General features: G+C 42.0%; 1 protein-coding gene across 1 annotated transcript in view; it reads right to left on the bottom strand.

The window, feature by feature from the left end:
• CCDC39 (coiled-coil domain containing 39) overlaps positions 1-723 on the bottom strand; it is a 57,181-nt gene extending 56,458 nt beyond the window's left edge. Inside the window, exon 1 of the mRNA XM_044291363.1 lies at positions 543-723. Coding sequence (XP_044147298.1) covers positions 543-632 — 90 coding nt within the window. The 5' untranslated portion in view covers positions 633-723. The remainder of the gene's footprint in view (positions 1-542) is intronic.
• Between the last annotated feature and the right edge of the window lie 21,752 nt (positions 724-22,475).

Here is a 22,475-nt window from a genome sequence, read left to right as displayed (position 1 = left end):
GCCCCTGGTCAGTTACTAGGGAGTGGGGGTCTGCTTTGTGATTATAGCCTCCTCAGCAGAGAATCATCATCAGGCACCCATTTAAATTTGTTGGCACCTATGCCGATAGATGGTAGCTTGTTTTTGGCACATAGGGTCCCCTCTACACTAATGTGTCAATGACAAGGTTGCAAGAAGACCCCAGTGACAAATACATCTTCTGCTCTAGTGAACTACAACTCCCAGCATGGCTAGCAGGTGAATAATACCTCCATACTATAACTCCCAGCATGGTCCACAGGTGAATACCTCTAGACTACAACTCCCAGCATGGTCTGCAGGTGAATACCTCCAGACTACAACTCCCAGCATGGTCTGCAGGTGAACGATCCCTCCAGACTACAACTCCCAGCGTGATGTGCAGCGAATAATACCTCCAGACTACAACTCCCAGCATGGTCTGCAGGTGAACGATACCTCTAGCTCATGCTGGGAGCGGTGGAGGAGCCTCTCGCCTGTGTAGTGCAGCAGGCAGCGCACAATGGCAGACTGGCCGTCCTCACCTCCTCCTCCAGGGCTTTATTCTCGGCGTTGGCCACAGGGATGGCGAAGGCCTCGGCCCAGTGCAGCTCCGCCAGGACTTGCCGGCTCATGTTCCCGAGCAGCAGACACTACAGTGCGGGGAGAAGAACACAGCGCGCAGGCCTCTCCTCCGGGCTCAGTGTGTTGTGCTCGGCGGCCCTAGCAACCGGTCTCCAGGAAGCGGGAGGCCGTCACTGGCCGCCGGCAGGCAGTGCGGTGGACTGGGGGAGATGCCGCTCAGTATCATTAATATTACTGCTCCTTCTGTTAGTATAAAAATAAGGGGGGGATTTATTACAACTGGTTTAGTTGCCCATAGCAACCAATCAGATTCCTCCTTTCATTTTCCAACATAACGCTGAAAAAAGAAAGGTGGAATCTGATTGGTTGGTGTGGACAGATTTCCCTTACACCAGCTTTGATAAACCTCCCCTATTATCTTTAAAGGATTGTCCCATATAAGACATTTATGGCATATAGTTAGGATATGCCTTGAATGTCACATAGGTACAGGTTCCACCCCTGGGACCCATTTTTGTCTCGAAAACAGGGCCTCTGAAGTAAACGGAGAGTATACCGTGTATCTGGCGTCCTCTCCATATACACTATGGGACTTACTGAAATAGCAGAGTGAGTCCCATCACAGAAGCCCCATAAGGCCACCTGCACACTATGCAGCTGATCACACATAAGATCCGCACAAATTTCTGTGTAGATTTATGTGCATTTATGCCTTCTTTTACACTAGCGTCTTTTGCTGGATCCGGAAGGGTTCAGAAAAAACTTTTCCGTTACTGATAATACAACCTTCTGCATCCGTTATGAACGGATCCGGTTGTATTATCTTTAACATTGCCAAGACAGAGCCGTCATGAACTCCATTGAAAGTTAATGGGGGATGCCAGGACAGAAAGCAAACCGCAGCATGCAATTGTTTGTTCTCCGGTATGAGAATGTAATGCATTTTCGAGCATTCCATTCTGTTCAGTTACGTTTTGTCCCTATTGACAATGAATGGGGACATAACGGAAGCGCTTTTTTCCGGTATTGAGACCCTATGACCAGGGTTGAGCGAACCCTAACTGTAAAGTTCGTGTGCGTACCGAACTTTAGGATTTTTGGACCCTGGACCCGAACCCAAACATTTCAGTAAAAGTTTGAGTTTGGTGTTCAGCTATTTTATGGCGCTTTTTGAAAGGCTGCAGAGCAGCCAATCAACAAGCGTTTAACTGTGTGCCCTTAGAAGCCATCACAGCCATGCCTACTAATGGCATGGCTGTGATTGGCCAGTGCAGCATGTGACCCAGCCTCTATATAAGCTGGAGTCACGTAGCGCTGCAGGTCACTCTGCTGTGCTTAGTGTAGGGATAGGATGCTGCTGCTGTGAGGGAGAGAATAGGACAGAATCTGTGATCAGAACTGCAATTAAACGCAGCGATCTACATAGATTTAGTTTTGTGGGTGCAGTGCACAATCTTTTTACCCTGCCCTGAGCCCAGTGACACAGAAAAAGAACTTTCATCCGTCTGTTAGTTAGGTGGGACTCCTGGACCCCCACTGTCTTGGAGGGGGAGAAGAGGGTACCTGAGCAAGTGAATAATGCATTGGGATGGAAATCACCCCAATATATATATATTTATATACTATTGTAACCAAACTAGAATACCCCCAATAATCCCCCAAATAATGCACAATCGTCCCCTATATTATATAGCTGTTGGGCAATTTAAGTAATATTAATAAGCGATAGTGCTCATGCGTATTTTATGTCAGGCCCAGACAGACTGTACTGTGGCCACTGGCTAGGCCTCCACTCATACCGTTACAGGGTGTCATTCACTCAAATACCTTGCAAATAAAAAAATGATATTTAACATTTTTCTGTGATATAATCACATTTGCTAATTGCAAGCCTGTGTGTGTCAGGCCCACACAGACTGTATTGTGGCCACTGGCTAGTGGCTAGGCCTCCACTCATACCGTTACAGGGTGTCATTTACTCAAATACCTTGCAGATAAAAAAATATATATTTTAAATTTTTCTTAATCACATTTGCAAGCCCGTGTGTGTCAGGCCCACACAGACTGTACTGTGCCCACTGCCCACAACTTATATAGGGTGGCACAGTACCTTGCACGCATAGTACCACTTATCTAAAAAAAAAATGACAGGCAGAGGCAGGTCACCCCGCAGGGGCCGTCGTAGTCGTGGTGCTGTGATTTTCACTGGCCCTGGAATAATACCCAGTGTTCAGAGGCCACGTACCCTGAACCCAAAAAATTCTGAGAAAATAGTTGACTGGCTTACACAGGACACCCAATCTTCAACAGCTTCCGCTAAGAACCTTGACGCACCATCCTCCTCCAGCTCAGCTTTGGTCACCTGCTCTCAAGTTACCACTCTCCCGCCCGCCGCCACCACCACCACTACCACCACAGCCGCTTCACTTGATCCCTCAAAGGAGTTATTTACACATCAGTTTGATGAAATTAGTGATGCGCAACCATTATTGCCCGGGGATGTAGATAACAGGGATATGTCTCAGTCAGGCAGCATTACACACATGGACGTACAGTGTGATGATGATGATGATGTTGTACCCGCTGCTGCTTCCTTTGCTGAGGTGTCAGATACAAGTGAAGTGGTTGATGATGACGATGTGTCCGTGGATGCCACGTGGGTGCCTGCTTGAAGCGAAGAAGAAGAGGGGGAAAGTTCAGAAGGGGAGACAGAGAGGAGGAGGAGACGAGTTGGAAGCAGGGGGAGGTCGTTGCAAGGAGCTAGTGGCACAGTCAGACAGCACGCCAATCAACGCATGCTGTTGCCACCACCAGAATGCCGTCATTGCAAAGCTCAGCAGTGTGGCATTTTTTTTGTGTGTCTGCCTCTGACAACAGCGATGCCATTTGCAACCTGTGCCAAAAGAAACTGAGTCGTGGGAAATCCAACACCCACCTAGGTACAACTGCTTTGCGATGGCACATGATCGCAAATCACAAACGCCTATGGGATCAACACATGATGACGAGTAGAAGCAGCACACAAGCTCAAAGCCACCATCCTCCTCCTGGTCCAGCATCTTCAGCCACGTCAACCACTGCTGTCCTCCTTGCCCCCTCTCAACCACCCGCCACTCCACCTCTCACCTTCAGCAGTTCCATCTCATCTGCCCACAGTCAGGTGTCTGTAAAGGAAATGTTTGAGCGTAAGAAGCCAATGTCACAGACTCACCCCCTTGCCCGGCGTCTGACAGCTGGCTTGACAGAACTCTTAGCCCGCCAGCTTTTACCATAGCAGCTGGTGGAGTCTGAGGCCTTCAAAAAATTTGTCGCTATTGGGACACCACAGTGGAAGGTACCCGGACGAATTTTCTTTTCAAATAAGGCAATCCCAAACCTCTACTCAGTGATTGAAAAGGAAGTCATGGCATCTCTGGCATACAGTGTTGGGGCAAGGGTCCATCTGACCACTGATACCTGGTCTGCAAAGCATGGTAAGGACAGGTATATCACCTACACTGCGCATTGGGTCAACCTGCTGACGGCTGCCAAGCATGGAATGCGTGGCTCTGCAGCGGAGTTTGTGACACCGCCACGACCTGCAGGCAGGCCTACTGCCACCTCCAATACTCCTCCTACTCCATCCTCTTCCATAACCTCCTCGGCTGAGTCCTCTTCTGCTGCGGCATCTGGCTGAACATCAACTGAATCCCCCTAGCTCCCCAGGGGCTATTCCACATGCCGGATACGACAGTGTCACGCTGTCTTGGGGTTCACTTGCCTGAAAGCAGAGAGCCACATCGGACCAGCACTCCTGTCCGCCCTGAACGCACAGGTGGATCAGTGGCTGACCCCGCACCAACTGGAGATCAGCAAAGTGGTGTGTGACAATGGAAGCAGTTTGTTGGCGGCATTTAATTTGGGCAAGTTGTCACATGTGCCGTGCATGGCACATGTGTTGAATCTCATCGTACAACGCTTTGTGTCTAAGTACCCAGGCTTACAGGACGTCCTCAAGCAGGCCAGGAAGGTGTGTGGCCATTTCAGGCATTCCTACACGGCAATGGCGCACTTTTCAGACATTCAGTGCCGAAACAGCATGCCAGTGAGGCGCTTGATTTGCGACAGCCCGACACGTTGGAATTCAACACTCCTAATGTTCGACCGCCTGCTCCAACAAGAAAAAGCCGTCAACGAGTATTTGTATGACCGGGGTGCTAGGACAGCCTCTGCGGAGCTGGGAATTTTTTTGTCACGTTACTGGACGCTCATGCACAATGTTTGTAGGCTCATGCGTCCTTTTGAGGAGGTGACAAACCTAGTCAGTCGCACCGAAGGCACCATCAGCGACCTCATCCCATTTGTTTTCTTCCTGGAGCGTGCCCTGCGAAGAGTGCTGGATCAGGCTGTAGATGAGCGTGAAGAGGAAGAGTTGTGGTCACCATCACCACCAGAAACAGCCTTGTCATCATCGCTTGCCGGACCTGCGGCAACGCTGCAAGAGGAGTATGAGGAAGAGGAGTCAGAGGAGGAATGTGGCTTTGAGGAGGACGAAGACCAACCACAGCAGGCATCCCAGGGTGCTCGTTGTTGTCACCTATCTGGGACCCGTGGTGTTGTACGTGGCTGGGGGGGAAGAACAGAACGTCAATGACATCAGTGAGGACGAGGAACGGGAAATGAGTAGCTCGGCATCCAACCTTGTGCAAATGGGGTCTTTCATGCTGTCATATCTGTTGAGGGACTCTCGTATAAAAAGTATGAAGGAGAACGACCTGTACTGGGTGGCCACGCTACTAGACCCCCAGTATAAGCAGAAAGTGGCGGAAATGTTACCAAATTACCGGAAGTCAGAAAGGATGCAGCAGTTCAAAACCAAACTAAAAAATATGCTTTACACAGCTTATAAGGGGGATGTCACAGCACAACGGGAATCTAACAGGGGAAGAGGTGAAAGTAATCCTCCTCCTACCACGACCACGGCGGCAAGGACAGGACGCTTTACAGATGTGTTGTTGATGGAGGACATGCAGAGCTTTTTCAGTCCTACACATCGCCACAACCCTTCGGGATCCAGCCTTAGAGAACGACTCGACCAACAGGTAGCAGACTACCTCGCCTTAACTGCAGATATCGACACTCTGAGGAGCGATGAACCCCTTGACTACTGGGTGTGCAGGCTTGACCTGTGGCTTGAACTATCCCAGTTTGCGATAGAACTTCTGGCCTGCCCCGCTTCAAGTGTCCTGTTAGAAAGGACCTTCAGTGCAGTAGGAGGCATTGTCACTGACAAAAGAAGTCGCCTCGGTCAAAAAAGTGTTGATTACTTCACCTTCATTAAGATGAATGAGGCATGGATCCCGAAGAGACTGACAGTGGGGGATACGTTTGACTAACAAAAGGCCTGATGACATGACTTGGCCTCAAAATGGTCCCCACGCTGCTGTATATAATGTCTGCATACCGGATGACTTTCGTGAATTCTCCGCCACCAACTAGGGTTCAAGCCGCAATGTTTTAGTCACCTTTCTGCCTGGAAAACATCAATTTTTCCGGCCGCTGCTATAGCAGCAGCTGCAACAATACCTCATTTTTCAGGCATGTGTACATGCCTAATTTTTCTGGCCTCTAGTGGTGCACTGTGGCTGCAAAAACAAAAAAAAAGGCACATACATGTGTCAATTCCCCTTCGTGATCGGTACCTTGTTGTGGTGAAGGGGCTTGCGTATCACAATGAAGCGATCATCACCTCTATGAGTGTGTTGGCAATGTTGCCACACCCCAGATAAGGCCGTTACTTCATTATGATCATTTTTTTTAAAGTTGTATGGGTTTTTAATACATAAAATAAACTATCAAGAGACTTTATTATGATTTTTTTATTAGAAATAATGCAGACAATTTAAAAAATCCCCATCAATTCCAATACAAAGCAAGTACAGAGCTCAGAACAAAATTATTTCAGGATGTCGTTAATTCGGCAATGATTAATCAATTCGACACACGTCCCCGGATAGGGGATGTAACAGGGATTAAACTGATGAGAATAGTACTACAGAAAATACCACTCATATCGGGGGTGACAGCAAATTGCACTGCGCAGACGCAGTGACCGTGGCGTGGATTCAAACAAAGGGGAGGGAGCCAGCGTTTTTTTAACCATCTCCCCGTTCGAAAAATCAATTTTATAAATGGACCCCATATTGGGGACGTCACATAACAGGGATTAAACTGATGAGAATAGTACTACAGAAAATACCACTCATATCGGGTGTGACAGTAAATTGCACGGCGCAGACGCAGTGACCGTGGCGTGGATTCAAACAAAGGGGAGGAAGCCAGCGTTTTTTTAACCATCTCCCTGTTCGAAAAATCTATTCAATTCACCTTTCGGGGACCCTTGGTGTTGTACGTGGCTGGGTGGAGGAAGAAACCTTCAATGACATCAACGGGACTTGGCTAGCTTGGTATCCAACCTTGTGCAAATGGGAAGTTTGCTGTTGGGCAAATGGACTGTTTGCGGTGCATTAAAAGAGGGGTTTGGTCTGTCAATGTCTGTGAAGCGGGCGTAACCCTTACATTACCTGATCGATACAACTTCATACCTGATCGTATACACACACTGGATGTTTTAAACCACGTTGTTCAAAAAAATTTAGGATTGTTAGGTGATTTATGCCCCTTATGGATTAAAATCCAACTCTGCGTCAACTATGTAATTTTCCATGGAAGTTTTGACATGGATCCCCCTCCGGCATGCCACAGTCCAGGTGTTAGTCCCCTTGAAACAACTTTTCCATCACTACTGTGGCTAGAAAGAGTCCCTGTGGGTTTTAAAATTCGCTTGCCTATTGAAGTCAATGGCGGTTTGCCCGTTCGCGAACATTTGCAGAAAATTTTATGTTCGCGACATCTCTACAGAAGACCCCACCGGGTACCACTCATCTCCACTACAAATAGGAAAAAAATGCTACAATTTGCACGAGCTCACCAAAATTGGACTATTGAAGACTGGAAAAATGGTTTCTTGAACATGACAATGAGTTCACTGTACTAAAATGGCCCCCACAGTCACCAGATCTCAACCCAATAGAGCATCTTTGGGATGTGGTGGAACGGGAGCTTCGTGCCCTGGATGTGCATCCCTCAAATCTCCATCAACTGCAAGATGCTATCCTATCAATATGGGTCAACATTTCTAAAGAATGCTATCAGCACCTTGTTGAATCAATGCCACGTAGAATTAGGGCAGTTCTGAAGGCCAGGGGGGGGGGGGGGTGTCCAACATCGTATTAGTATGGTGTTCCTAATAATTCTTTAGGTGAGTGTATATATATACACACACACACACACTCACACTTAGTGGTTAGCACCAGTGCCGAATCCTACCAAGGACAACATCTGCATGGAGTTTGTATGTTCTCCCCGTGTTTGTGTGGGTTTCCTCTGGGTACTCTGGTTTCTTCCCACACTCCAAAGACATACTGATAGGGAACTTAGATTGTAAGCCCCATTGGGGACAGTTATATGCTAATGTCTGTAAAGCGCTGTGGAATATAGTAGCGCTATATAAGTGCATAAAATAAATAAATATATATAATCTTCAGAGTGCATACTTTATTTACGTTATTATTGTTTGTAAATTTAGCTATAGTGCATAGATATAGTAACTATACCAGTTGTAGTTCATGGATATAGTCACAGTATTACATAGATATAATAATAACACTAGCTGTAGTGTATAAGTAAAATAATAGCACTAGCTATAATGTATGGATATAGTAACAATAGCAACTACAGTGCATAAATATAGTATCGGTAGCTGATGCATTTTATAAATAAATTATATATATAAGAACACTGGTTCAAATCACCACTGGTAGTCCATGTGTTGTCCGGACGGTGCACGAGCATACCTGCTTCAGCAGCAGTGACTTTACCAAACGAAGATGTCCAGGTTGACACATCGTCCATTAAAAGTCCTATCTTTATTTATTCCATTAAAAGGCAATACACGGTAGTTTAGTCAATGGATCTCATACAGTCACACTCTGTCCTTACTCATGACATAATAGAACATTTTATAAATTACATGATCTGAACTGCAATTTTAAAAAGTGTTTATCCAAAATGTTTCATTAGTGGAGCAAGCTAATGTGTTGTTATCACATATTTATATGCATTACATCAGGGGTTTGTGGAAGTCCGTAGTCCTCAACCAATTAGCCATCTTGCTTCCTATTTTTTTCAGGTGTTGCATACAAACTAAGTGAAATGATGTTACCCACTGTAGTTGCTCGCTTGGCTACAAAATTAACTCCTCGAGACAAAATGTAATGTAAATGTAGCAACGGAAGATACTTTTTTACTATATTTACCACTTCTTTATATTGTTCGCTATATGATATTCTAAAAGCTACTGTGGCAAATTGTGGTGTCCCTTATTAGTATAATTTTTGTTCTTATTTTAGTTTTTATTGCCATATAAACAGTGATCCCAACTTCTCCTTACAGCAATGTCATGCGCTCAATCTATGTCTTTTTTGTCATAACCTATGTTCAATAATCTGTTGAAGATTCCTGCTGCCTCCAATTGGAAGCTATCCATGTCACTACAGCAGCGTCTTGCCCTTCTAACTTTATCAATTGGTAAGTTCTTTACTACATGGCCTGGGTGACAACTTGAGGCATGCAGCAGAATTGCCAGTAATCTTATTCCTATATAATTTTGTAGTCACCCGCCCTGTAATGATAGCCCCCTGTAGTTCTTTATCCAGGAATGGCATGGTATTAGCATTCAAACTATGTAAACCTCAAATTGTTTTGATTATCATTCATATATTCAATGAAATTGTGAACCAACATCGATGACACCTTTCAGATAAGGAGGAGGTCATCGATCTATCTCCCAAACAAAAAAATATTACCAATAAAGTGATTGGTTCTATCATATATGAATTGCTTCTCCCATGCCCACTAGTATACGGTATCTTGGCCAAAGTTGGAGAAAAGGACGCTGTCATTGGGCAACCCAATATCTCCCATTAAACATGACAAAATTGTGTTGTAACAAAAAATGTGTAACGATCAAAATTTGTTCTTGCAAATCCTTATTATAATTAGTGAATTCCTGGAGTGCTTATGCCAGTGATTATACCGCTTTCTGATGTAGCACGCTCTTATAAAGAGCGGTGACATCACATGTTAGCCACCTGGGGAGGGCGTGAAAAATGAGCATAATAGGTAAACTGGGATTCTTTGCATCAGCTTGGTTTCTAGACAAAATGCCATTCTGACGTCCTCTTCCAAGACATATAGGTATTCTCTCTGTATGACTTCAGTGGGGTCCATGTTCAATTTGCTGTAAACCTTTTCATTGTTTAGCATTTTCATTACCTCTTTTTTCATGTACAATCTAGAATAACTAAAGACCCCCCTTTGTCTAAATCTTTCACCACCACATAATGATTATCTTTTATTTCTTTGAATGCCTTTTTTTTCTTAATAAAAAAAGTTATTGTTCTGATGACTATATTTATTTTTGCTTGCTAACCTCCTGAGATAATGTTCTGTTAAAAATCATAATTGGAATATGGCTTTGCACCAGATAAAAATCTGAATTGGCAATCCATTTTTAATTGCACCTCTTGTTCCGTTATATGATAAAACATGTTCGATTCCTTCTGGATGTTTTTTTGTTGATCATTACCCATAGAAACCTTTGTGCCTCCACATCCTGTGTTTCTCCATCATTTATATTGACAAAATGTTTTTCAACGGTTAGTAAAATAGGGACTTTTTGCAGTGTTCTGAGTCATGTTTATATGTGTACATGTACTTTTCCATACTATTATGCTTCTGATTGGTTGCTTTAATAAATACTTGTGATTGGACATATTAAAATTGATGGCTAAAAGGGGGGTGGGTTAGACACACAATGTACAACTAATAAAATTGACTCTACGGGTGTTGCCTGGCAGAGAATCCTGGTCTTGGTCTTTGATTCTTATTTTGACCGCATCCCCTGGCACATGGGGAAAATGTATTAATCAATCTGAATCCCACAGACAAGCTAGGTGTAGTCCCCCAGTTTGCAGCGACAAAGTCTGACAGATTTATTGATGTGTTGTAAAAATCTAAGTTAGTCGATGGGACAAAATTCAATCCCTTTGTGAGAACTAACTGAATGGATGTGAAAATACAGGCTAACAGATTAATAACCGTAATGTCCTCATTCATTAAGGGATCTAGTAGTTGCGTGTTCGGCCTCGGGTGTTGTATTTGTTGTGTGCACCGCCTGTGCTTTCTCCCGACTCTACCGGATCTCCTCCCATTGGTGGTTTCTTGACCTCTTTCACATTTATGGCGTTTTATGGCACTCTAGTTTCATTATGTCCAACAGTATTGTCCGATTAACTATCAGAATCTGATACATCTGTAACTGCTTCCGTGGTCTCTGCTTCGGTTGATGAGAAGGAGACGTGTTGTTTAGATTTTTTTGTATCCCCTCCGCTTGTTATTTTTATTCCTTGATTTTTTTCAGGATTGATTTCAATGTGGTTGTCCCTGTTATTTGTATACATATCCTGTAGTGTAATCTTGAGAATCTCTGAAGAACTTAGATCTCTTTGTTTGAGTGATCGTATCCTCCACCATTTTCCGATTTATTTTCATTTTATTTTCCAGATCTTGAAATGCACATGCTCTGCATGATGACTAAGTGTTCATCTAATATCCGTGATTTGTATCTCTATTTCTGCTACTTTACTTTCCTCATGTTCAATTATTAAACTCATTAATTTGCCTGAGCATTCTGATAATATATCATTCCATTTTGAGAATCATCATCAAAAACATTGGATGGGAATTTGCGTATTCATAATCACCTTGGTATCATTCGTTTTTCTCCATATGATTTAAAGGTTGTGCATTCCCACCACATGGTTAACCTTTGTGTTAGTAATTTCTCCAATTCTTTTACTTATATTTGCATATTTATGGCCTCATCCAAACTGCTTTTGCTCATGTTAGAGAATATCTTCGCTACTCGATTTAATCTCTCTGGTATATCCATTTGTCCAGACATAATTGTGTCTATGTTGGACACCAGTATATAAGTTAACAAACCTCCAAGAATATGGTCAATGACCAGGTGGAATCAAAGTTTAAGTAGTATACACAGAAAGGACGCAATCCATATACTGTAGGTATACAAACAATATGTAGGCTCAACTATTCGTTCTCCTCGAAAAAGATTCTCAAGCTAGACACTCGTTCCCCTAATGGCTTTAAATTACACTCAGATATTACATATTTTTACTAAATGTATTTCAGATATCAAAACATGCGATACGGTTTCAGAATCAGGAGGGGTTAATGATGACCAGGGAGGATTCCCAATTTAGGCAGAGAGGGATTTTTTTTGCAAGTTGTGTCTCCTGTTTTAAAAAGGGAGTGCATTTTATGTTCTGTTATGCCATGAGTAAGGACAGAGTGTGACTGTCCAAAATTTTAAAACAAACAAAACGTGTTGATTAAACTACCCTGTATTGCCTTTTAATCGAATAAATAAAGATTGGATTTTTTAGGGACGATGTGCTGACCTGGACATCTTTGGTTGGTATTTTCGAGATGAAGATGACATCTGCTCATATGGCATAACAGGACATATAGACATTAAAAAGTGGATTCCCACAAAGAGAAAGCCACTGAGTACTATTTATCTGACTGCACGTCTCTTTGGCAAAATCAGCTATTTGCTGGGGTTGTCAAAGATTTTGTGATGAGCTGATTGCCTATAGTTGCTCCAAATTGAAAAGAGCTGTCTCACTTTAAAGTGTGGACGTGCCTAGAGCTCGATAAGAGAGGCGCACAATAGGGTACTACGTTCAAAGAAGTGTATGTAATAAGAACAGTGTGGAGGCTCACCTTTTTGGGTCATGCGAAATGGAAATGAGATGAAATACACATAAATAAGAAATAAATAATGATAAAATTAAATCACGTTACAAAAGATGTAATCGTAGAATAACTCTTCATTTCATATTTATGTTATCAAAATGAAAATAAATAAATGAACAAATGCTAGTTATTAGCCAGGTGTGTTATTTGGTTAGGGGGCATGTATGTATGCTTCGGTATTAGCTTGAATGTTATTACAGGTGGACCAAGGGGCTTACAAGTTGACAAGGATGGGATCCTTCTTTAGGATATGCCAGTGTTTAGTTTTAAAATACTGTAGATCCGACCTTATTGTGTCTCTGATTATAGGTGGTAATGAAGTTGCAGTGGTAGTTCTCAATTTTGCTGGCATTCCAGATGTGTTAAACTAGCCACCTTCTCCTGTGCTGCAGAAACGATACTTGTAGGGTAACCCTTTTCATGGAATCTGGTTGATTTTACTCTGTTTGTAATCATCGTCCAATGTACAGTTTCGTCTAATTCTTTTGAATTGACTGAAAGGTATGTTTTGTTTCCGTTTCTTAAAGTGTGTACTGGCGTAGTTAAGATAGCTGTGGCTATCAACTTTTTTGAAGAATGTTTTTGTTAGTATTTCTTTACCTGTAGAGAAAATCTCAAGGTTTAAAAATTCTATTTTTGGGGAATTGTATGTCCCTGTGAAAGATATTCCCCAGTCATTTCAGTTTAGGTGGGAGATGAATCTTTCAATGCTTGTTTGGTCTCCTTTCCAGGTTAGTATTAAATCATCGATGTAGAGTTTGTAATAGACTATATTGCCTTCTCAGAAGTGTGACTCATATATAAATAACTCTTCAAAGGCCCCCATGAACAGATTTGCAAAACTCAGGGCAAATCTGGTCCCTTATAGCGTTCCCCCGTATTTGTTTATAGATCTGATCTTGGAACTGGAACACATTATGGGTGAGGATGAATTGAATCCCTCTTATGAGGAAGTCTTTTTGTTTGTTCCCCAGGTATTGTGGGGTCCTCGTTGAGAAATTTGGATGTGCATTCAAATCCTAGCTCATGTAAGATAGTGGAGTATAAGGATGAGAAATCCAAAGTGAGCCATTGGTATCCCTCGTTCCATGTGATATCTTTTAATTGCTTTATGAGGGCAGTGGAGTCCTTTAGATAGGATGTAAGATTGATTACATATCTTTGTAGAAATATATCTATATAATGGGATAAATTCCGGGTGAGGGAGGAGACTCCAGAGATTATGGGCCGGCCCGGATGATTTTTTAGGTCTTTGTGAATTTTTGGGAGGTGGTAAAACTTGGAAAGGGTTGATTCCTTTACTAGAATGTATTCCTTTTCTTTTTTTATCCAGTACATGGGTTGCTGTTTTTATTAGTGTTAGAAATTCTTCTTTGTCCTGTATAGAGGGGTCGTTATGGAGAGGGATATAATACTCCTTGTCAGATAAGATTCTTGTCGCCTCTCTGATGTAGTCCTCTCTATCCTGGATAACTATTCCTCCCCCTTTGTCCGCATTACGGATGATGATGTTTTTATTGGATTGTAGTTTTTTCAAAGCATTTTTCTCAAAGGGTTTGAGGTTCTGTTTACTAGTGGGTCCGTGATTGATTTGGCGAAATTCCTCAGCTACAACTGAGTAGAATAGGTCAATAAAATTACCTTTGTGGTGAATGGGATAAAAGTTGGATGGCAGTTCAAGTCTTCTGAGGTGTGTCTTGGGGTATTCTGTATTGTTGCTGATGTCCTTTAACGCCTATGTGCTACCGTCTTTTTTCTGGGAAACCCAGATGGTTAATTCTTTAGAGTGTGGACATGCCTAGAGCTCGATAAGAGAGGCGCACAATAGGGTAGTACGTTCAAAGACGTGTATGTGATAAGAACAATATATTGCTTTTCAATCATGTTTTATGATCATGTTTTTATAATCAGTTTTTCTTTTATCTTATACTTTACCTCATAATCATTTTTACCATGGTTCTACTTCATGTCCCCCAGGGTTAATATATTCATTTATTCAATTCCCCTTGGTTTTATCCAGCCCACTATCTGTCCACTATCTCCTTAGTTCAGATAGAGAAAGCATCAGCCCCAGTATCTGCGAGGCAGCACGTGACTCGCTACAGTCACGCACCTGCAGTGTGGCTGGCCGTCTCTCCCTGCAGCGTCCTGGATAGCTATGGCAAGGGTCACGTGATCGGAACTATTGCAATCACGTGATCCAGGCCTATTCTACCTCTATCCATGGCGCTCGGTCATACAAACATCCTGGGTCACCACGGAAATGGCCATGTGATCGGTAATCTAGCGATCAAATAATCCAGGCCCGCCTCCATCACCTCGGCACCTTTACAAGCCACTATAGAAGCCACTATAGAAATAGTCACGTGATCGGAAGACCACGATCACGTGACTCAGGCCCAATTTACATTGCCCTACATTATATATTCATAATTATGCATAATGAGTTCATTGAATAAACAGAAAGCATTTCAAAAATAACAATAGATACAAACCAGCAATTTTAATAAATTATTTATTGACAATATATGTACAAATGGAAGCACTTGTTTAGAAATACTTATTACAGATATTTGTGCTAATATGGCAACACCTGTGGGTGATCCCACAACTCTGAAACCACCCACAGATGCGTTTTTTTTTACAGTTTATGTACCTTCACATGCATCACATGTTTGTTTATAAATGCTAACCTGATGAAGGGGATCATAATTCCCCGAAACGCGTTGTTTTTTTATCCTGCATGCATTTTAAATGAAATAAAGAAGATTTTATAACTCAAGAATGTCTTGACTGGTTTTTGAAGCGCCGAAGCAGGATTCTGAATTCTCTGGTGAGACAGCGGCTTCCAATATCTTAGAGCATGTTGATCCTTCAGGGATTTTTTCCCCTTTCTCAGTCTTGCAGATATAATGGGACATGTTTATCAATGTCATAAGCTTAGAAAGGCTGTCTAGACATGCAACAGATTGATCACAGTGACTCAGGCTGGATGATAAATTTTGTGCCCAATTAAGCCCAAAAAGGTTCCAAAGATGTACAGTGGTGCTTCAAAGTTTGCAAACCCTTTGAAATCTATCTTTCTGCATAATTTTGACCTAAAACTACATCAGATTTTCACACAAGTCCGAAAAGTAGATAAAGATAACCAAATCAAACAAGTAAGTCAAAAATATTAGACTTGGTCATTTAGTTAAGTAAAATTGTCCAATATCACATGTCTGTGAATGGAAAAAGTATGTACACCTTTAGGATTAGCAGTCTGGTATTTTCAATCAGTGGGATGACAATTGGGTGTTAGTGTGCAACCAGTTTTAATTAAATAGCAGGAATCTATCAAAGTTTGATCTTCCACAAACACAAGTTTGTGGAATTGTATCATGGCAAGAACAAATGAGATTTCTAAGGAACTTTGAAGAAAAAATTTTGGACTCCACCAATCCACAATCAGAAATATTGTGTATAGAGGAAATTCAAGGCCATTATTCCCCTCCCCAGAAGTGCTTGACCAACAAAGATCATGCCGAAAGCAAGGCGTGTAATATTCTGTTATGTCACAAAGGAACCCAAGGTAACCTCTAAGCAACTAAATGCCTTTCTCACATTAGGTAATGTTAATGTTCATGAATCCACCATCAGGAGGACAATGAACAACAATGGTGTGCATGGCAGGTTTGCAAGGAGAAAGCCTCTGCTCTCAAAAAGGAACATTGATGCCCATCTATAGTTTGCTAAAGAGCACCTGGACAAGCCAGAAGGCTATTGGAACAATGTTTTGTGGATGGATATGATCAAAAAGGCAGTGTCCTAAAATAACTGCACCCAGCAAATAGTGTCCTAGACACCAATAATGTAAACATAGTGTCCCCCAAAAATAATTGTGCTAAGCTGATACTATAGAAAAATAAATAAAGTAAAGTCTCTGTTAGATATACTTGTCTTCTCTAGCGCTGCAAATCCGGAGACAATGTGGGAAAAGTCAAATAAGTAAAGTTTTGGAAAAGGATTGCGCTGCAGGAGAAAATTCTTTTGTATAAAAATAAAAATATATAATAAAAAGTTCCTTTGGTAGATCTTCAATCAACGTGGTCACAAGCCAACCTCACAACTTAACACTGGTATGGAAATCTGTTCTGAAATGAAAAAGCGCACTATGGTGTAGCAAGTTCCACAAACTTAGCGCCCCTGCGATTAGATTATACTCACAGGGTATCTTGCGAGAAAATGCGTATATGAATGGATGGTGTCTTCAATAGTACTCTGTTGAAAAGAGAGGACTATAGTGTAGCATGTAATTACACTTAAAACGCTTGCTGTAAGGTTATACTCACAGGATGTCCCTTATGAGAGGCTTGGAAGGAATCTGTGCAATCTTCACAGGCAGCTGGGCGGGTGGAGCAGGCAAGGATCAAGATACTCGAGTAGGAATTTCCAAATATCGATCCGACGGATGGAATGCTTCTGCACCTAGATGGTACTAGACCTCAGCTACTCAGAAGGACTGGTAAGTGGAACGGATGCGCACCAAAAAGTCAGATAAAAATTATTTAATGAGAAATAAAATTACAGCTAAAACCACAAGACTAAAGTCTCTGAAATGCCCGACCCGGGTTTCGCCGTGATGCTTCGTCTGGGGCGTTGATTGGTGATTGGATTCCACAGAGTTTAAATTAGCAGGAGACCTCCCTCCTACCACGTCATGACATCCCTCACAGGAGTGCAGGGTAAGACCAATTATACATAAGCAGACACACATGAACAAAAAATGTATATGTATATAAAATCCACATAAAAACATAAATAAATTAAAAAATTAAAAATTGTATATGGGGCAAGGTGCTAAAGGAAGATGTGTTAAAAAAGACAGGCATTAACGTCACATTCTACATTCAACCCTTGGGGTTGGATAGTTCCTAAAAGGAACATCCATTCAACCTCTTTTTTATTTATTAAGGAGATGAAGTCCCCTCCACGAGTAGGTGTGCGCACAAGTTCTAATCCAAAAAAGCGCAGACCTCTAGGGTTTTTATTATGACAAATTTTAAAATGTAACGAGACACTATGGGTATCGAGACCCTTTTTAATATTACGTACGTGCTCCTGCACTCGAGTTTTTAGGCTTCGTGTAGTCCTGCCGACATATTGGAGGCCACAAGGGCACTCCAAAAGATAAATTACGCCAGCACTATTACAAGAAAATTGGCCCCTTATTTTCAAGGCAGTGTCTTTCATCTTATTGGTTTTGATGGTCTCCACAAACCTTTCTCGGTCTTTTTGGATGCGGTTTTTGCAGGGCAAGCAAAAACCGCACCAAGTAAACCTGCCTTTATGTGCACTGATGCGTTTTTTACTAGTTGCGAGATTTGCACTACGGACCAGTTTATTAGTCAAATTGTCGGCTCTAGTGAAGACTACAGGAGGCTTAGTTGGTAAATCTTTACTGAGTACAGGATCGTTTTGAAGGATATGCCAATTTTTCCTGATCATATTTTTTATACAGCCCACCTTGCTGTTGTAGCGAGTCAAAAAGGTATATCTAAAATCCTTCTTCTGTTCATTTTTATTCTTAGTTGACTGAAAAGTGACATCAGTGCGTTTCCGTTCTACCTCCTCTTTACAATGATCCAAAAATTCTATCTCATAACCCTTTTCCAGGAATCTGTTTTTGATCAATTGTCCTTGTTCTCTAAAGTCTTCTAACTTACTGCAATTTTTCGAGATACGTTGAAATTGGTTTTTAGGGATATTTTTTAGCCATGATGGATGATGGCAACTATTCATCTCAATGTATGTATTTACATCAACCGTTTTGAAGAAGGTCTTGGTTTTTAATCTCCCCTCTTCCACAAATATAACCAAATCTAGGAAGTCCACAGAAACCGCACTGATGTGACTGGTGAATTTTAAATTAAAATCATTTATGTTAATGCCTGCTATGAAGGTATCTAGACCCTCCCTCTCACCTAGCCAGATGAGAAGGCAGTCGTCTATATATCTTCGCCACACTAAAAGTTGTCCCTTACCCAACTCTTTTTTGAGAATTGGATCAATATTCTCCCTCTCCCACATAGTCATAAAAAGATTAGCGAGGCTCGGGGCGAATTTCGCCCCCATCGCCACGCCAGAATGTTGAAGATAAAAATTATCTTTGTAAAGAAAATAATTGTGAGTCAGACAGAAGGTTACACAATCCAGAATAAAGGTTTTCTGGTCCAACCCCATATTCAGATCGGTATCTAACGCTTCCTGAACCCCCCTAATACCCAAATTTTGGGGAATACAGGTATAGAGGGAAGAAACATCCACCGTAGCTAGCCATAGAGATCCCTGGATTTCTCCCATGTCATTGATTAAATCAATGACACTAGTAGAATTCTTGAGATAGGAGGGGGCCACTGTCACATATTTCTGCAAGAAGAAATCGATATATTCGGAGACTCTACTGTTCAGGGAATTTATCCCTGAAACAATAGGTCTCCCTGGTGGATTAATCGGATCTTTATGGATCTTCGGCAGAAAATATATGACAGGGGTGACAGGGCATTTTAGACACAGGTAATCAAATTCTTTTTTGTTTAGCACCTCCTTCTCCAGACCCTTTTTTAGAATAATTTCCAATTGTCCCTGGTAGGCAACAAGTGGATTGTTCTTTAAAATTAAATAGGTATCTCTATCCAAAAGCAGCCTATCCATTTCCATAGTGTATTGTTCGACATCCATTATAATAACTCCTCCACCCTTGTCGGCTGGTTTTATTACTATCCTGTCATTTTTCTCCAATTGCCTAAGTGCCTCCTTTTCCCCTTTGGAGAGATTCTGTTGTTTGGGGTTGTGATCCATCTTGTCTAATTCGTTTAGGAGGCTCCTTTTAAAGGCGTCAATACATTCATTATTTTTATTTTTTGGACAGAAATTAGATCTATTTCGGAGGTCAGTGTGTGAGACCCCCGTGATGGTTATAGTATCAGCCGGCAAGGATGGCTGTGTATTCAAATAATATTTAGCTATATTTAGTTTTCTGATATATCTATGAATATCAAGAAATAAGTTGAATTTATTGATGCCGCTACTTGGTGCAAATTTTAATCCTTTCTGTAGTGTGGCGAAGATATATAGACGACTGCCTTCTCATCTGGCTAGGTGAGAGGGAGGGTCTAGATACCTTCATAGCAGGCATTAACATAAATGATTTTAATTTAAAATTCACCAGTCACATCAGTGCGGTTTCTGTGGACTTCCTAGATTTGGTTATATTTGTGGAAGAGGGGAGATTAAAAACCAAGACCTTCTTCAAAACGGTTGATGTAAATACATACATTGAGATGAATAGTTGCCATCATCCATCATGGCTAAAAAATATCCCTAAAAACCAATTTCAACGTATCTTGAAAAATTGCAGTAAGTTAGAAGACTTTAGAGAACAAGGACAATTGATCAAAAACAGATTCCTGGAAAAAGGGTTATGAGATAGAATTTTTGGATCATTGTAAAGAGGAGGTAGAACGGAAACGCACTGATGTCACTTTTCAGTCAACTAAGAATAAAAATGAACAGAAGAAGGATTTTAGATATACCTTTTTGACTCGCTACAACAGCAAGGTGGGCTGTATAAAAAATATGATCAGGAAAAATTGGCATATCCTTCAAAACGATCCTGTACTCAGTAAAGATTTACCAACTAAGCCTCCTGTAGTCTTCACTAGAGCCGACAATTTGACTAATAAACTGGTCCGTAGTGCAAATCTCGCAACTAGTAAAAAACGCATCAGTGCACATAAAGGCAGGTTTACTTGGTGCGGTTTTTGCTTGCCCTGCAAAAACCGCATCCAAAAAGACCGAGAAAGGTTTGTGGAGACCATCAAAACCAATAAGATGAAAGACACTGCCTTGAAAATAAGGGGCCAATTTTCTTGTAATAGTGCTGGCGTAATTTATCTTTTGGAGTGCCCTTGTGGCCTCCAATATGTCGGCAGGACTACACGAAGCCTAAAAACTCGAGTGCAGGAGCACGTACGTAATATTAAAAAGGGTCTCGATACCCATAGTGTCTCGTTACATTTTAAAATTTGTCATAATAAAAACCCTAGAGGTCTGCGCTTTTTTGGATTAGAACTTGTGCGCACACCTACTCGTGGAGGGGACTTCATCTCCTTAATAAATAAAAAAGAGGTTGAATGGATGTTCCTTTTAGGAACTATCCAACCCCAAGGGTTGAATGTAGAATGTGACGTTAATGCCTGTCTTTTTTAACACATCTTCCTTTAGCACCTTGCCCCATATACAATTTTTAATTTTTTAATTTATTTATGTTTTTATGTGGATTTTATATACATATACATTTTTTGTTCATGTGTGTCTGCTTATGTATAATTGGTCTTACCCTGCACTCCTGTGAGGGATGTCATGACGTGGTAGGAGGGAGGTCTCCTGCTAATTTAAACTCTGTGGAATCCAATCACCAATCAACGCCCCAGACGAAGCATCACGGCGAAACCCGGGTCGGGCATTTCAGAGACTTTAGTCTTGTGGTTTTAGCTGTAATTTTATTTCTCATTAAATAATTTTTATCCGACTTTTTGGTGCGCATCCGTTCCACTTACCAGTCCTTCTGAGTAGCTGAGGTCTAGTACCATCTAGGTGCAGAAGCATTCCATCCGTCGGATCGATATTTGGAAATTCCTACTCGAGTATCTTGATCCTTGCCTGCTCCACCCGCCCAGCTGCCTGTGAAGATTGCACAGATTCCTTCCAAGCCTCTCATAAGGGACATCCTGTGAGTATAACCCTACAGCAAGCGTTTTAAGTGTAATTACATGCTACACTATAGTCCTCTCTTTTCAACAGAGTACTATTGAAGACACCATCCATTCATATACGCATTTTCTCGCAAGATACCCTGTGAGTATAATCTAATCGCAGGGGCGCTAAGTTTGTGGAACTTGCTACACCATAGTGCGCTTTTTCATTTCAGAACAGATTTCCATACCAGTGTTAAGTTGTGAGGTTGGCTTGTGACCACGTTGATTGAAGATCTACCTAAGCTGATACTATGCCAGGGAGCCCCCACAGTAATAGTGCTCCCAAATATCCCACCAACAGTAATAATTCTCTGCCAGAGAACACTTAGTAGTAATACTGCCCCTACAGTGCCCCCAACATGCATGTCCCCACTTTGCCCCAGAATTAATAATGCTCCCATAGTGACCATACTAGTAATTATGTTCCCCACAGTCCCCCAGTAGTAATAAAGCCCACCAAAATGACCCCCCCCATAGTAATTCTCCTTATAATGTGACAGTAGAAAAATGCCCCCTCAAATGAGCACCAGTACAAAAAATGCCCCCTTAGGCCTCATGCACACGACCGTTTTTTTTTTTGCGGTCCGCAAAAACGGGTTCTGTAGTTCCGTGATCCGTGTCCGTTTTTTCTTCCGTGGGTCTTCCTTGATTTTTGGAGGATCCACGGACATGAAGGAAAAAGTAGTTTTGGTGTCCACCTGGCCGTGCGGAGCCAAACTGATCCGTTCTGACTTACAAGGCAAGTCAATGGGGACGGATCTGTTTGATGTTGACACAATATGGTGCAATTGCAAACGGATCCGTCCCCCATTGACTTTCAATGTAAAGTCGGGAGTCTCTATTAATATACCACAGGATCAGAGTTTTCTCCAATCCGATGGTATATTTTAACTTGAAGCGTCCCCATCACCATGGGAACGCCCCTATGTTAGAATATACCATCGGATTTGAGTTAGATCGTCAAAACTCAGATCCGACAGTATATTCTAACACAGAGGCGTTCCCATAGTGATGGGGACGCTTCAAGTTAGAATATACTAAGAACTGTGTACATGACTGCCCCCTGCTGCCTGGCAGCACCCGATCTCTTACAGGGGGCCGTGATCAGCACAATTAACCCCTCAGGTGCCGCACCTGAGGGGTTAATTGTGCGTA

This window comes from Bufo gargarizans, chromosome 4 (assembly GCF_014858855.1).
Source record: "Bufo gargarizans isolate SCDJY-AF-19 chromosome 4, ASM1485885v1, whole genome shotgun sequence".
Lineage (NCBI taxonomy): Eukaryota > Metazoa > Chordata > Amphibia > Anura > Bufonidae > Bufo > Bufo gargarizans.
The sequence above is the reverse complement of the archived record's forward strand: the minus strand, read 5'-3'. Positions and strand labels throughout refer to the sequence as shown.